Genomic DNA, 17,234 nt, shown 5'->3' with positions numbered 1-17,234 from the left:
CTACCTCTCCCACATGGCTGTGGAATCCTCTTTAGCTTTCTTCATTTTTTGTTTAATTTTAATAACAATTGATGTTTATTAAAATGGAAAATGTTTTGTTAATTATTTGGATTCCAAATCTTTCAATATTGCAAATAAGAACTAATTACTGTAATATTAAATATTGACAATATATTAATAAATTTTAACTTATTCATCAAATTACAGGTGACATGAAAACATTAGGGATTCATGTCTTGTTTAAGTCTTTCCTTCCATGTAATTGTTAGGTGAGTAATATTAGATGAACTAGGACTACTACTAATGTTTGACAAATGCTACTAATGTTACACTGTATAAGTGTGACATATTACTTTGTGTATTTTTTGAAAGACCATCGTAAATATTTTAAATGTTCTTTTATTTAAAATTTTAATCCAAAATTATTCAGAGATGACTGTGATACTATGCAGAGTAAACTTCCCAAGTAGATTTTATATACACTTGTCAGGTGCTATTGCAAAAAAGGATGGTTGAACTCATTAAATGGTTGAACTCAGCAGAATTACGTATATCTCATCACAGCTACACAGAATGACCCAAATATCCAGGGATTTAGCAATGTATACAAAGATGGCCATGCCAATTTCTGAGTCATAGTTTTACAGTTTAGGACATATGATACCTATTTTACATTCAGATCATATTCAGATGATATCCATTTCACTATGCATAATACAAATGTCATCATACATTTTAATCACATACTGAGAAGTTACAGATATAAACTATTTCTATAAATTATGATTAATCATAAAAAGATTTGCTCCACCTTTTGAATTTTCTATTAGTTTATTCAAACAAAGGAGATATATACAGGCACTAGTTATGAATAAAATTCACCAGGAAAATATGACTTGTATTTCAGATATTTGGAGTTTGAATATTATACTCATTGAATCACAGAGTCAATAAAGAAATTTATTTCATGCTCCCGAATAAAACAAATTTAAGATAAATGTGCTAGGTTGGCTCTAGGAACAACTTCAATATTGAAGCAATATTGACTTATACACATAGATCAATACAGATATATTGCTTTTTGAATCACTTTTAATGTGAGTAATACATATATTTTTAATGTCATTTAAAGTCTTGTTCAGTGAAAAATGGTAACTCTGTTTGACTTGCCTTTTCTGAGTCAATCATTAAACTGTTTAATGAATTAGCTGAGATATAGTAAGAAAAAAAAGTTGTTTAGTTTTGCTTTACTCAATAGAGATACAAGAGTAAGTTCTTTTCAGGTAGTGAGTTGAATGGCCAAAATCACAGTGCCATTTCCTGCTTCACATTGTGCCCACTAAGTAATACAGATTTGGTCACCATGTTCTTAGAATTTTTTTTCAGGAATGTCACGCGCACTGCGGAGGAGCTGAGTAGGTAGGTGCTTGATAGAACTTGGTAGTCTCTCGATAGGACTTCCTTCCACAACAGAGCTGGCTATTGAAGTGCCTCCTGAAGCTTTCACTGAGCAGGTAAAGAGCAAATGGATTGACACAAGAACTGCAAAAGCTCAGAACCCGGGCCACTAAGGTGACAATCATGTGGCCTAGAGATGGGTCAATCTCATTATAGTTGAAAGACCTATACATGTAAAGGATGTGATTTGGAAACCAGCAGAAGACAAAGCAACACACAAAGACCAGCACAATTTTGGCCAGGCGTTTCCGTGTTTCCATCTGCAAATATAAGGAAATAGTCCCACTGATTAAAATGAAAACGGAGGCAGACACATTCTAAAACACATCATGGTACAAAAGATGTAAAACTTAGCATGCAAATGCATCCAAAATCACAAAAAGGATTTTCCTAGTCAAAGTAATGATTTTAACAATTTGATGAAGCCTATTTTGGTCACTATACTAATTTCACTTTAAAATATTTGACAGTTTATAAATGGGTATGTCTTCGTGTTAAAACTGTGATCTTGAAAATTTTCTTATTTTTAACTCTTTTTCTTTTGCTTAAAGTCTTATTGTGATCACTATAAATATAAATCATTTGTTTGTATTAAATCCATTGAATTAATAAACCACAGAATATATTCAAGCTTAGAAAATTTTTAAATCAGACTATTTTAAATAAGAAATACTGATTTATTGAAAAAGGGCATGACTTTCTTAAAACCCTTATCCACAAAAAAAAAAAAAACCTTGAGATTTAATTTAAACTCCTGACTCTCATAAATCAAAAGAATCTGACGTAACTGTCATTTCTATAAACATTACTATGTTAGGCTGTCTAACCTTAAAATAAAAATAAAAACATTTTCTATCTTTTCATAAAATTCACCTCCTATGTTTACTGTTTTATAAGAAGGTCTTCAGGAATGTGATAAACAGACAAAATTCAAATATGGGACATTAATCTTTTTAAATCTAAAAATCATTTTCTAACATCTAGAGTCCAAAGTTTAGCTCACATTTGTTTAATTTGTTTGAATATTTAAATAAGGCAACCTGAAAGTGAAAACATAATTTACCAAGATATTTATAGTAGACAACATATTTTCTGAGCTAAAACTATTGGTGGTTAACTAGAATATACCAGAAAAGTCTGGAAAGGTTTAGGATTGAAACAGATCTGACACTGGGGAGTAAGTAGTAGTGAATGGTGACAGTAAACAAAGGTGCAAGTGAAAAGGAATCTAGTTCAAGAAGCAGAATGTGGTGCTCCAGATGTATCCCAGTGGCATAAATTAGGCAACTTGGCCTTATAAATGAGGTGGATGTGAAATTTACATTACTAAGCACAGTCCTCCCTAGCAGGTGGAGCATAGGTGCAAGAATTTCACAGCAGTCTATACTTGGAGATTCAAATGTATAGGTAGGCTGTTAGCATTAAGATTACTTCTTGGCAGATGTCAAGCCCAGTTACCCAGCCAGAGTTTATAAGTCCCAATAGGGAAATTCATATACACACACACACACAAAAGTCAGAACTAAGGCCACTGAAAAACAAAAAAGTGGAGGTGGGGACGGTCAGAGGAACTCAACTTTAGAAACCAAAGCAAAAACTCAGATACCCAAACTGAGATACAAATTGGATCACAGAGCTCTGAATAAAAGGATTGTATATAAAGGGAAAAGTACAGTGAGCCTGTGACCCAGACATTTTTGCTTCAATGATGCCAGGTATTGAGGTAATAAATATATTACTTTTTCTAATAATTACTTTAATGACTGGTTATTTTTTAAGCCTTTAAAGCAGATGTGGATCACTGATGTTTATGGACATCAATAAATAGAGGTCACCATCTGCACAGAAAAACCTTAACCAGATTTAGTGCCCAAAGCCCCAGCCTGTGCCTCCATCTACAGCCCATCAAATTTTAATCATCTGTGATTCAACTAATTTTCATTCAAACTGGGGAGCAGGCACCCATGACCTCCCCGTACCTACAGAACCCTTTGGAAGAAGTTCCTCACTAGGAGTGCACAAATGTACAACTTGAAACTGTCCCATAACTGCAGTATTTCCATCTTTTTGTAGATTAACGCAACTGGTTTTACCTTACATTAGTACTATGTATTCTTTAGAGAAGAAAAAGTACGTAAGGTGCAGGTCATAGTTTTAAAATTAGTATATAATATTTATTTATCGGAAAAGCTATAAAGTTGAATTAGTCCAAGTCTTACTTCAGTACCAGCCCACCTCTGATCACTCTCACTATTGCTCTGCTGCCCTCTGTTCCCAGGCTCTCATTTTGGCATCTTAGCCAAACCTCATCCCCAGACCCCAGCAGTGTCCTACAGTCCTTTCCTGATGCATCCTTCCCCCAGACTTTCTGTCATCTTCAGTGAGCTAATGGGAGAAGAAAAAATAATTGAATAAATATATACTTACAATGTGAAATTCTTTTCTGGTTTGTTATGTGTTTCTTTGCATAAACATTTGCACATAAAGAAAAGCCACCAGAGACATTAATTTCAAATAAGCCTAGGCCCAGATGTCAGATAAGCTGGACCTCAGTGGGCTTTTAGAGCTAACACATGGCCACATATTAGAGAACCCCCAACATCCCTTCTAGTTCAGGCTAGTGCGTGTCCCAGTGCCCTTCTGACTGTTCTAATCATTCCTGATATTGAAAGCCCATGAAATAGAACTCAAAATAGCACTTACTGCTTCTGACCAGCTTGCCCCCAACACACACACCTACTGATCTTACCTGTTTTTTGGTATGTTCATTGTATTCTCCCGGAAGATTATGCGCACTTTTAATTAAGGTCCTCGCAATATGATAATAATAAATGCTAATAATAACAAGTGGTATAAGGAAGTAGACCAAGAAGATGAGCACTGAATGAATCTTTGGATGTAATTCGTCAGTCTGGGGGTAGGGTATACACGCCGTGAAGCTGCCGTTATCCAAGCCACCGATGTGCGCCACTTGGGAAAACACGGCTTCTGGAACAGCCAACAGCACCGAGACCACCCAGATACCCACGGCCTTTACACAGGTCCACAGCACCGCCCCTGATGTCTGGATATCCATGGGGTTTACAATGGCTCTGTACCTGGGCAGATAATACATTTCAAATTACTCTCTTAAGAAAGAAAAATTAAAAAGAGAAAGGAAAAGAGAGAGAGAGATCTTACTAAAAAAGAGGTGCCAACACCCCTTTATCCCCAGGCCGTTACGTAGTGTGTGGAATAACTAAGATCCTTGGTGTCTCTCTGTCTACAAGTCATTCCACTGCTCATTAGCACAGAAGACATGAAGAGAAAAGCAAATATTTTAAATTGTCATTTCCCAAATTGCAGTAATTTGCTTACCTCCTTCACAAGTATTTTCTAAATCTACACGTACTACAAGTATCATTGTATATTGAATATTTTTATTTAAATACTTTTATTTCCAAAAAAATCTGTTACTACTGAAATTGCTATAATATGCCATAACCATAAAATATAAAATGTTCACAAAATAGTATTATTAAAATTTACCTGGATACTCTTCTAGAGCTTCTGAGGCTGGGTCTCCTACTTTTTTTTTCCTAAGGACATTAAGAAATCTTAGAGACTAATCCAGACTGGGATTTTCTCCCTAATTCAGTCATAAGGACAAAAAGAACTGAAAATGGAATAACATTCTGTCTTTACAGTTCAAATTTCTTTAATGTCAAGACCTCATGCAGTCTTCTCTCCTCCCACCTAACACCATCATAGTGGTAAATGAACCACACTCCAGGACACAATGGCTTAAACAATCCAAGCCTCTACACCTCATTCAATTACACATGACTATTAAGCAAGGTAATAAATATACAAACCGAGCAAAATTGTATGTAAACCTCAAATTACTTATATCTGTCTTTAAAAGTATTTCAGGTTACAGTATACCTAGGAGGTTAACAAGATACAGCAGAAAGCGATTTTAGTCAGACAAGTCTGCACTGTTATCTCATCTCTGATATCCTTTGGAAAATCACTTAAGATCTTTTTCTTCATCTGTAAGGTAGAGATAAAAACACCACCCTCAAAGTTTTGTGATTAGAAAAACTGTATAGAACACCTATTACAATGCCTTGCACCTAGCAGGTGTTAACCATGCCATGACCCTGTACCTTCTCCTTATTTACATTTGAATTAGTCTGATATTCTAAAAATTCAGAATATTTCAAGCTACATAACAAGCAGATAGAGTCTCCTTCTGAGGTTCTGTAAAGATGAGTCTCATTGCCCATGGGAGAGGAGCAGTCCCCAGCCTCAATACCTTTCTGAGGGGAGCCTCTTTTTCTCCTTCTTGACTTGCACCAAGTGTCATTCCCAGACCCTCAACAGGAGAAAGATAGTTCACATTTTCATCTACAGGGTCTTCCCAAGAAACATATAGAAATTAAAGCAAAGCAAGAGCAAGCGGCTTCCACCCCAAATTAAATAATGTTGCAAGCATAATGCATTTTACCCAGACTTCGCACATGGCAGAACTCAACAGGCGTGAGTTCCTTTCTCCTATTCTGCTTAATTTCATGTACTTAAGAAGCTGAATGAATTACAATCAGTAACTAGAATGAGCTATTTTTTCTGCTTTTCTAAACTTTTTATCAGATGAATAAATTCAAAGAGGTTGGTTTGTTTTTTAAATCAGAGAGCACTGAGAGTTCTAAAAAGAAAAGTAGAAGTCTCTCATTCCATCTCAGGTCTCACTCCTGAGTTAAAACAAATTTCAAATCATTACTTCCTTATGTCTAAGAAATGTACTTCTGCCATTGTCTCTTGAATTAAATATTATAGACATTAGCTCTTGACATCCAATTATGGTAATTGAAGACTTTTTTTTCTTATACTACCTTTATTCCCTTCATTCCTAACTTCCTGATTTAGTAAGATATATTAAATATTTACAAAATAGCCAATACAATATTACTATGGCTAAACAAATATTGCTCACTGCAGAGTTAAGTAGTATATTATGATGATGTTTTCTTTCTTATACACATGTCTGACTTTCCCAGAGTTGCTACTTGGTCATTTTTTTCATTTGCATGATTTTCCAAGTACCTGAATTTATTTTTTCTCTAAATTTTCTTTTTACCACCTTCATGAATAATTGGAGCCCTGGTGCTTGAATCTCAGTACTACTTCTTTCTTAGTTTTTCACTTTATCAAGCTCATCGTCACCTTTTTTTGGTTTTGCTTTCTGAGGTATTTTATTAGCTTTAATTTCCATTCTTCATTCTGAATTTTTATTTCTGCTATCATATTTATAATTCCTAGAAGTTCTTTCTAGTTTTCAAGTCATTCCTTTGCATAGACCTTATTCTTACATTAGGGATGTATATTCTTGTTATGTATCTATGGAACTAAGACAAAAAGATGTTTAATTTCCTTCTCTTTCTAGAATAGTTTCAAGATTTTTTTATTTCTTTGGTCTCTTTATGCTAGAATCTTGCCTCAAAAGTTAGATATTTGCTACCTTCCAATTCATATTTAAGAACAAATTACCAAAAAGCTAACTATAAATTCTTTTGTATGTGGAAGAGGAAGGGAAAGAACAGAGAGATTTGGGGGACTGTTGATCACCACAAATTGGTTGACTAGCCTTCCTTGTTAGTCAGAATCAACAAAGAATATTCTGAACTTTCCTTCATGGATTTAAAAAGGAGGAGAAAAACGTCACTCCCTACCCTCACTCTCACCCCACGTAGAAGCATATGCTATTGCAGAAGCACTACAACTACAAAGGATGTTGGGGAAACTTCAAATAGGAATGGAAGTTATAACTCTCTCATTCTGATAAGATTGCCAAAGTAGAGCTAGCAACAGATCCAGAATTCTTGGTTTAGAAGTAAGAAGCCTAGTGGGAGCACAGGACATGGATAGAGAAGGCCTTTCAACAGGAATGATTCTTAGCCACCCCCTGCAAGAAAGGGAAAATGGACCTCATGGATCTTCCCCTAAATAACATACATGTGGCTGATAGGGGTGGACTACAAATTCTATAAGGCCAGAAATCGTAGTTTAAAACAACAGATTACTGAAGTGTCATTGTTAGTACTAAAACATAGCTTCAAATTGTCATAGGTTATACACCAATCAATGTTTTATTTGCATCTTTAAAAGGATAAGAAGCAAAAACAGTACAATTCAAATTAACATGAACATGTTTAGTCATGCTTCCTTCAAATATTCGTGAAAAAATTAAGGATGAAACAGTCCCTCAGTGTAAAAACTATCTCATTGAATTTAGTAGTGTTAATAGGTAGGTTTAAAAAGCTGGAACTTTTCTTTCAGATAGTATTGGAAAGATATCCCTAACTGAAAACTAGACAATAGCCAACAAAAAGACTTATAAAGAGAGCATAATCATGATTCACATATTAAATATCAATAAATAGATAGGCTTCTTCATTAATTCCTGTTTTAAATCTTGCTTATCATATCTGTGTACAGTCTAAATTTAATGTGAAGAGATAATTAAATTGAACCATATCACAAAATATATAAAGAAAATTAGATCATTTTTAGCTCATACAAATTCATTGCAATATCTCAAAATCTCCATTGACACATCTCTGCAAACCTTTCTAGTTACACTACCCATCCTTTTATTTTTTTCTTTTTCAGACTTTTATTTATCAGAGACCAACAAGGAGTCTAAATGTGAACAATCTGACCAACAGAAGCAGAAAGGGTATTGTGGAAGCAAGAGAGAGAGAAAATTTCAAAAAAGAAGTGTAGACCTCTGTGTCCAATACTCTAAAAGTAAAGAGAAAACTCCTTGAAACCAGATCCTGGGTCTTGCTCGCTGTTGTATCTAAAGAATATAACACAATGCCTGACCCACAGTAGGTTCTGAATGAATGTTTGTTGAACTAATAAGGAAATGTGGTCTAAGCAACAAGGAGATCATGCATTATGAGCAGTTTTGGTAAGAGAATGGAGGTAGTTGCATAACAGGTCGAGGTGAGAATGGAAGTGGAAGATGAAGACACAGTCTGATATCCAAGCTGGATCAATCTTCAGAATCACCCAGAGAACTGACAAAAGACAGAGAGTATTAGGTTTCTCCCTAGATTTACTGGTGCAGAGTCTCTAGGATGTAAAATGTGAGATTCTGCATTTTGTAAGATTGTCAAGGGATTCTGAACATAAGCCAGGTTTAGAAACCACCTTTCAAGACTGACTTCCGCAGTGAGCATCTTTCCACAACGTGAAGGTTTCTAGTGCAATGGGTGGAGAGTAACTGGAATCCAGCAGAAGTTTGGTGTTTGTTTGAAGATTCAGTTGCTTACCCTTTACAGTATGTCACATCATGTTTCTGTTTTTTAATTTTTATTGGAGTATAGTTGCTTTACAATGTAGTGTTAGTTTCTGCTGTACATGTCACATCATGTTTTAAGAGTATTGATACCCACAGTTTAAAAATGTTTTCACATAACTTGTTTCATTTGATAAAATAATCCTGTGCAGTAAAACTGATTAGTGTATCCATTTTACAGAAAAACTCAATGAGACTAAGGGATTAAATAATGTTCAAATGTTTTAAGAGTATTAATCCACAGCAAAACTTATTCTGAATGAAATTATTAAAATTTTAATTTAAAAATACATTTTTTCATACAATAAAATGTCTAATACTGTAAATAACCATTTAAAATTAATGTAAAATGTGGGATGTCACTTTGGAAAAGCTGAAAAATACTGGATCCAATTACAGAAGGGTCAGAAAGTTTATCTGTTCTTTCCTCAAAAAAAATCACTTTGTTTTTAACCCATTAAAATGTATGACTTAAATGACATGAATGTTTAATAAGGAGAATGACAATGACAAGTCATGTTGATGAAGGCAACATGTTGGAACTAGCCAGTCTACGATTAAAAGAATTGAAGGAAGACTATAGAAGGCAGAGAGATCATCTTTATAATTTTACAATAAGGTCATTTTGCTTTCCACTTCAATGCCTGTTTCCTGATAATTAACTGCATGTGTGAGTAAATATTGATTTGAATTAATGAGTCATTTGTCATCTGACACATAGGTAATACAGTAGAAGTAGTTACACAGCAACCCACAGTTTTAAAATGCTTTCATATGAATTGTTTCATTTGATAAAATAATTCTGTGCAGTACAACTGATTAGTGTACCCATTTTGCAGAAAAACTCATCAAAACTAAGGGATTAAATGATGTTCAAATGATCACAGAGCCAGTAAGCAGATGACTCAGGATTCACACCTACATCTTGTGACTACAGATTCTATATTTTTTTCAATGATAGCACATTGCAGAGAATATGAAGAATCAAAGCAACTGAAGAATCAAATGCTTTATCTAATCTATCTATTTTTAGACATTTGACCTCCTTGTCCTTTTAAAGTCAATAGTATTTTTAACAGGAAAGACGTTTTTACGGTGGAGAAACTAAGCCTCAACAGTGCTAGCAAATAACATTTCATATTTTTTTAAGTTATCTCTAAAAACTGAATTTTCACAGAATCTATATAAATGTCTATAATCAACTCTAGGTTGTGCTTTCATAATCCAAAACTGATTCCTAATGAGATGTTTTATGTTTGGTTCTCTCTGAAAATGTGGTCCTTTTCCAAAAATTAATTTGAATTAAATCACAATCATTAAAGTTTTAATTTTCAAAAGAGTTCCCCCAAATCTCCACAAATAATAAAGTAGAGAAGAAGGTCTACATTGGAAGTTGAAAAAATATTCTTAATGAAAATCTCCATAAGAAAAAATAAAAACTTAATGACAAATAGATGAATCAAGGGAAGTGTTAGGATGAAGTAAAAGTTTGGTGTTTATTTTTGCTCCCCATGAAGACCTATGAATAACTGAAAATAGAAGCTACTGCCCAGAACCTTAATAAATCAGTAGTTTTCATGAGGAGTAGGCTATGGCTCTAATGACATTTAATATTTTGTATCAATAATTAAAACAATGAGTTAAGAAACAGCTCATTAAGTTTGAAGCCAGCAATATTAAGCCAGGTCATCACTTTAGAGCATGGATTGAAACTGAAAATAACCTTGGTCAAATGGAAATAAATAAGGACAAAAGAACAGAAAATAACAGCAAGCAATAAAAAAGGGAAATTTAATGAAGACTTGTGTCCTTTTGTGTAGAAAATAAATGAATTTTCCAAATGCCAGATTGTCAGTACATTTGGGATGTAGGTGGGGTTCTCCAAAGAGCTGAAAATAATCTAAGGGTTACATAAAATATTGTTTAAACCTATACATTGATTCAAAAGTAAAAATAATAATGCACTGAAAATATACAAGTATAGCATATTACTATTTATCTTGTGCTAAATATTGGATAAACTCTTTCCAGAAGAAAATCTTCTACACTTCATATCAGCATCAATTTCTCCAAAAATGCAATTAATAAAGAAATAAGGACTAACTAAAAACTTTTAACTAAGAACTTGTTAAGAGTGAGCAAATAAAAAATGCAATTAAAATTATTAAAGGCCTTGGAAATTGGTCAAACCCTCCTGAGCAATCAGTAATTGGAAGGACCAGAGTAAACTGTTATTTTGGGTTTTGAAATATGCAAATAGGAACTGTACTGCTTGTGACAACTAACAATAAGGAAAGTGTTGAACTTCACTCTCTGACCTCATGGCTCGGCCAGAACAGATGTCACTATTTAAATGCATCGCTACAGGCAAAAGACTGAAAGGTATATCTTAGAAGGGCCTTGTTTCCACAGAGAAGTAGGCAAATAGAACCAGCATAAATGGTTAACTGAGAGACTTGTCTGAGATGTGATCACGTGGAACAGTGCGACGGGCAGAGCAGTGACGCGATGCACTGAGCGGCCCCACCAGTTACTAGTGTCCCTTCTCTTCTTTGGGTCCCTCTCTGCTCAGTATTCAAGGAGACAATAGGATCCTATCTTAGGTCCCTCACCTCTGCAGTTAAAGACATTATTCTTATTTTGCAAATGGGGAAAATGTTGCCTTATGGGCATGAGTTTTGTGCTGTTTTATCATTTTTTTCCAACTAGAACATTTGGACATAACAGATGCAGGACTAGCACCGAGATGCCATAACCCCCAACCTGGTGTGTTCCTTCCTTATTTATAGTGTGTCCCAAAGGTTTCAGATTGAGTTGGATAAACAATCTTCAGAAACTGTAAAGTAATATATAAATTATGGCAACAGTGGGAATATTGTGAGAATTATACAGCATCTCTCCCACTCAATATGTGAGATTCCTTCTAAGGAGAAAGGAAAGGGAAATAATCTAGAAGTACTTGAGACTAATGAGGAAAAGAAATCTGATTTATTGAAGATTTATTCAGTTTATTTTTCAAATTAAAAACTAGTACATTGTGCAGATTACAATTCATCCTGTCTCTATGGTTATGTAAAAATAACAACTGAGCACTTGTTATGCAAAACAAATTTTCCTTTTCGAATTGGCAGCTAGGAAGCTCTCAGACAAATGGATGGGTCAAATTTTGTCAAAGTATGGGTCACCTTATATTTTTCACCTTTTATTTTCCCTATATCTGGTTTTCCTCCTTTTTTTTATTCCTATTGTATGTTGTTTGTATCTTTATTTTTAAACTGCCTTAAATTCTTTTGGAACAAGTTGAAAATAAATGTCACCATTCTGTTAACATGGGTTATCTGTAGGGTGAGTGCAAGTGATTTTCTTGGGTATGTATGGTCAATCAGAACTCTCCCCAAAAGAGCTTAGAAGCACACTCTGAGCACCGATCTCAGCATCCACTGAGAGGCAAGGCCTTCTCAGGGTACTGTCCAGGGCTATGGACCAAAGCAGAAAGCATCTCCAATCACGGCCAGGTGGTTAATCAGATCTGAGCTTCAGTCAGGAGTTTTGGTGAGAAACCAGCAAACAGATAACGGCACTCCTTCTCACCACTGGACAAAGACTGATGAAAAAACTTCATAAGTGCTAGGGAGTGTTAGACCTAGGGGCCACATTTGGTATGTTTCAATACTTTAATAAATAATTATACCAAAGAAAACTGTTTGCATAGGTATAATATCCAAATAATGTTAACAATTCAAGGTTCACAGTTAAGGGAACTAGCTCAGTTGTGGAATTAAATAAGATTATCCTAACTAGCAAACAAAAGCTTGAAATTATAAATACATGAGCACATTAGATTTGGTGCACTATTATTTTTGCATTTAATCCAACATTGGCTGTTTAGTATCAGAAAAACAATATAACCTGGTACATTAAATTAATATTAATTTCATTTTCATTGTCTTACAGATTTTTATAATTTAACTTAGAAATGCATTTTAGTTAACAGTTTTATAAAAAGCAAAATAAGAAGTTGATACCTAGTTTTACCTTTGTAAATATATAAAATTAAAAGTTTATAATTTAGCTCTAGGAATCTGTGAAAATTTTTTCCTGTAAAGGAAAAAGGAGAAATTCTTAAAAGTTCCTTGCATTTTAATTATGGGTTTTTAGGCACCAAAAGGTCTTCAAGAATCAAAGAAATAATATTCTAAGTTTGGAAATACAGCTATTATAATAGATAATGAAGGAGATATGAAAATGGCAACAATAAGAAAAGTAGGGCTTATAAGGACCCTCCTACACGGTATCACAGCACACATGTCCCAACAGTAGGGGGTGGGAATGTGTGTGTGTAAGTGTGTGTGTGTATGTGTGTGTGTGTGTAAAACTGTTAGAAACATGATACAACAGAGAATATGCAAATACTTTTAGGCAGCTATTTAATGTTAGCAAGAAAAAGAAGTATATTTTCAAAATAGTAATAAAAAATTCACCAAGATAAAAGTAAAAATTAACTTAGAGCACCACTATCACCATTTCATATCATTCACTGTCTCTCCTCCTCCCATTCTCATTATGATAAGCCTCTGAGGCATATCTACAGGGGACACAAATGATCTTTCCTAAGGATGTATCAGCTGAAGCTCCTCAAAAAAGTATGGAATGGCAAGAATTAATAATCACAATTACCAAAAAGTGTCACCTGTACCACCCTTTGGCCATATCAAACAAGGTGATTCAAACCTCAAGATAGATTCACAAATATTGTGTTTGTTTCAAGTCTCTACTGTCCAGTAGTGCTGTCATCAATCATATGTAACATTTAAGTCTCCACTTCACATTGTGATATGCTTTCCAAAATCTAATTATCTTCCTGTTTCTTTCTCTACATTATTGTAATTCTGTCTCTAAACTCTCTACCTTTATTTTCTTAGGCAAAGATATTTAAGCCATCACATGAAGATAGGATATTTGGTTTAACAAACAATTGAATTTGTTGTTTAAAAACTCTAATAGGAAGTTTTTGTGGGTCTTTGCTTTTACTTTTCCATTGCTACAACTACTTTATTTTAAATTCAAGGTGTTTCTTTTATTTGCAGCTGCATTTTACAAGATTCTTTCATCCTATTGAATCTAATGAATCAGCTTTTGCAATCATTTTTCTGTTTTTACTCTGGGGTGCTTTGTTTTAAACTTAGCTTTTCAGTCTGCCATTAAATAAGAAAAGCCATCAGGAATTTCTTATACCTGGGAAAGTAATAATGCGGCTTAATGGTACAGAGTCCAGGTTTTGAATTGGGTTCAGATGATGTCTCCATCACTGTGAGATCATGAAAATGTTGCTTAATTTCAAGCCTTAGTTTTCTTCACTTTAAAATGGTAATAATTATAGTGCTTGTTTCATAGTGTTGTGAGGATAAAAAACTCACACAAAAGAACTTAGCACAGTACTAAGTGCAATTAGTCTTATACTTGTTTCCAAATCCACAAGAAATCAAAACGTTTAGTGAGATGAAGTGTGAGATTAAGCACTAATCAACACTTGATTACTATGTTCTAGAAGAAAAATAGAAGTGTAGACAACATATAACAAAACATTTCCAAACAATTTTAAGTGAATATTGGAATGTAATGTGTAATTTCATCACTAGTAATTCCAGTTCCTTGATTTAAATTTCCAAAATGCACACTGAGAGGCAAGAGTAGGCTCTGGACCAAGTAGAAGACACAACCCACCTTTCTTTATCATTGTTATTAAAGTATCCGTGCTGTGTTTACGAAGTACGTGATATACATAAACTGAAAAAGTCAGTAAATATATAAATACCATTTTATCTGACCTTGGTAAGAGCCAATTTACCAATCTCCATGAAAATAGATTGAGAAAAGTAGTATGAAATAAACTCAAGCCCTGGGTCTTGCTACAAATATCACCTTTAAAAATGAAAGCATAATGAGAATAATTTTAACTATTATAGTGATAGCTCTTCATTAAGTTTTATTCTAATCATTAAATAGAATTTTTTTTTAACTTTCTAATTAAAATGGGCCCCATAAAGAAGGGCAACTAAACTAAAAAGTCACATTTTAATTATGGAATACAAAAAAACTTTTAAAAAGATAATAGAAATTGTGTCATAGAAACAAAATGAGGTGCATAACTTACCCAAAGTCACCCGTTTTTGTAGGACTGTGGTTTTAGAAAGAATATTACAGGAACTAAAAAGTCAATAGTATTCAGTTTAAAAAGACAATTGCTCTCGACTCCATTCCATTGTCTTTCCTTCAATGAAGATTAACTCCTCAATGCCAAAGTGAAGTAAGGGTACTATTGCAAATACCAGGAAATTTAGATGGACTCATTTTTCATTAATAATTTAATATGTAAATTAAAGAGGAGGGCCATGAACACCATCTTAATCATCCAAGTTAAATTGTTTAAATCGCTTAAGCCAACACCGCACCGCTAAAGGAATTAGACCAGGACTCCATACAATGATGCCTAATTATACATTTCCCCCCACCCCCATCCAGACATCTCGTCTGCTGAAATGCCCAAAATCATGATTATAGACAGCCTGGGATAGTGGCACTGGATCAAGAGTCAGCAGGACTGGATTCTCCTCTCAGCTCTGCCAGGGGAACTTACATTCCCTGGGCTTCAATATCCTCACCTGAAAAATAACACATTTGAACTAGTTGATCTACAAGGTAGAATAATAGATATTTCCCACCCTTATAATATGTGGAAAGCAGACTTGATATCAAAGATGTATTTTTACAGCACTGTTTTAATGCTAAAATTTAGTACCTACCTGTTTGTGGAAAATATATATATATATCACTTGACTTGAGGTATTAAAACAAGAAGAATGTATAAAGTCATGTCTGAAGAACATGTACTAGTCTAGTTGTTTTTGCTTCAAATAAATAGCAGAATTTAGTAAGTGTAAATGATGTTTCTCCTTATTTGAAAAAAAAATCAAAATCAAACATTTCCCTAATATTAAGACAGACAGTCTTACCTATCAGGTTATTAAACTACCAAATAAGGAAAAGTGCACCTCTAAGCTTTTAGGGACATACAAAAAGCTTCTACAAGATTGTTGCACATTCATTCTATAGCTTTTCTGTGAAATGGGTAATAAAGATTCCTAGAGTGTGTGGAGCGCAGGGGAAGGCTAGGCTATGCAATTTTAAAACTACTTTTAAACTAATGCAATTTTAATTATTTTTAAAATAATGATTTTCTTACATATTTTTCAAGCGTCACATCAGTCAATTTTAACTCCTTTTACTCTAATTCCCAGATACAGTCTCTCTCTTCTCCCTTCCTCCTCCCAGCCCTTCCTTTCTCCCTCCTCTCCCCAGGTACACTCCCTGCCCCTCTCTACTGCTTTTCTAGGCCACCCACCGTTACCTATGCCCTTACCTGTCGGCGCTGAGAGCAGTGAGAGTGAACACGGACACCCCCACGGAGGTGAGCTGGATCACCGGGATGAGTTTACAGCCCACCTTCCCGAACATCCACTCGTCAAAGAAGTAGCGGGAAGCATCCACAGGGACGCAGGTGAGCAGCAGCAGCGCGTCCCCAGCGGCCAGGTTAGAGATGAAGATGTTGGGGACGTTCCTCATGGCGCTGTTGGTGATGAAGATCCTCACCAGCATGATGTTGCCCAGCAAGCCCACTGTGATGATGAGCAGGTAGAGGGACGGGATCACGCAGCGGATCACGAACTCCGCAGTGGTCCCGTCCGGGGCGGGTAGGAAATCCCTTTCGGAGACCTCTGGAACGAAACCGCTCTGATTCACGCCCGCGGTCCAGGAGAGGTTGGAAAGAGACTCGGGGGGCATGGTCTCTTTCCCAGGAGAGTCCGCTGGAGTTTTCATGCACCCAGGTGCCCTGAAAAGTGCAACGCACTCTTGGGCTCAATGGATTTCCCTCTTGCCAAGTTCACCTCCCGCGGGGATCGCGTCACACACCGCCTTGTCCCCAAGAGGACCGGGCCGGGTGAGAAGGCTGTCCGCAGGCTCCAGCCCTTCACCTTTAGAAGGGGCACGCACATTGGCTCCTGCTGGCTCCGAATTTAAAAAAAAAAAAAAAGAAGTTGAGTCTTTGTTCCAGTCCTCAATGGTTTGTTCTCGCTTATAGATAGCGGAGAACAGCCTTTCTGTGAACAAAGGTTTATCCCTCTGGAATTAATTAAAATACCTGCCAGACCTTTCTCGGGGAGGGGAGGACGTCATCTTGTCGCTGTCCAGCGAACCGCCGCTGAAACGCTAGGAACTAGCGTGGGGCGGCTGGCACTTTGCTGGTCCCACAGCTTTGCTCTTGTTTCTGCAGTTCCTGCTGTATTGTGTGGGATTGGAGGGGCTCTGAGTCCTCTCTCGCACACTGCCTCCCTATACAGATCTATTCTTACCCGCCTCCGAGTAGGAGGCG

At 35.5% G+C, this 17,234-nt stretch overlaps 1 protein-coding gene across 1 annotated transcript; it reads right to left on the bottom strand.

Annotated features, from left to right (window-relative positions):
- Window positions 1-1,305: 1,305 nt before the first annotated feature.
- On the bottom strand, window positions 1,306-16,645 carry NMBR (neuromedin B receptor). Its single transcript, XM_036871953.1, is given in 4 exon segments — window positions 1,306-1,440; window positions 1,443-1,718; window positions 4,208-4,556; window positions 16,224-16,645. Coding segments are annotated over 4 exon segments (1,182 nt in total).
- Between the last annotated feature and the right edge of the window lie 589 nt (window positions 16,646-17,234).

Source organism: Balaenoptera musculus, chromosome 12, assembly GCF_009873245.2.
Source record: "Balaenoptera musculus isolate JJ_BM4_2016_0621 chromosome 12, mBalMus1.pri.v3, whole genome shotgun sequence".
Taxonomy (NCBI): domain Eukaryota; kingdom Metazoa; phylum Chordata; class Mammalia; order Artiodactyla; family Balaenopteridae; genus Balaenoptera; species Balaenoptera musculus.
The sequence above is the reverse complement of the archived record's forward strand: the minus strand, read 5'-3'. Positions and strand labels throughout refer to the sequence as shown.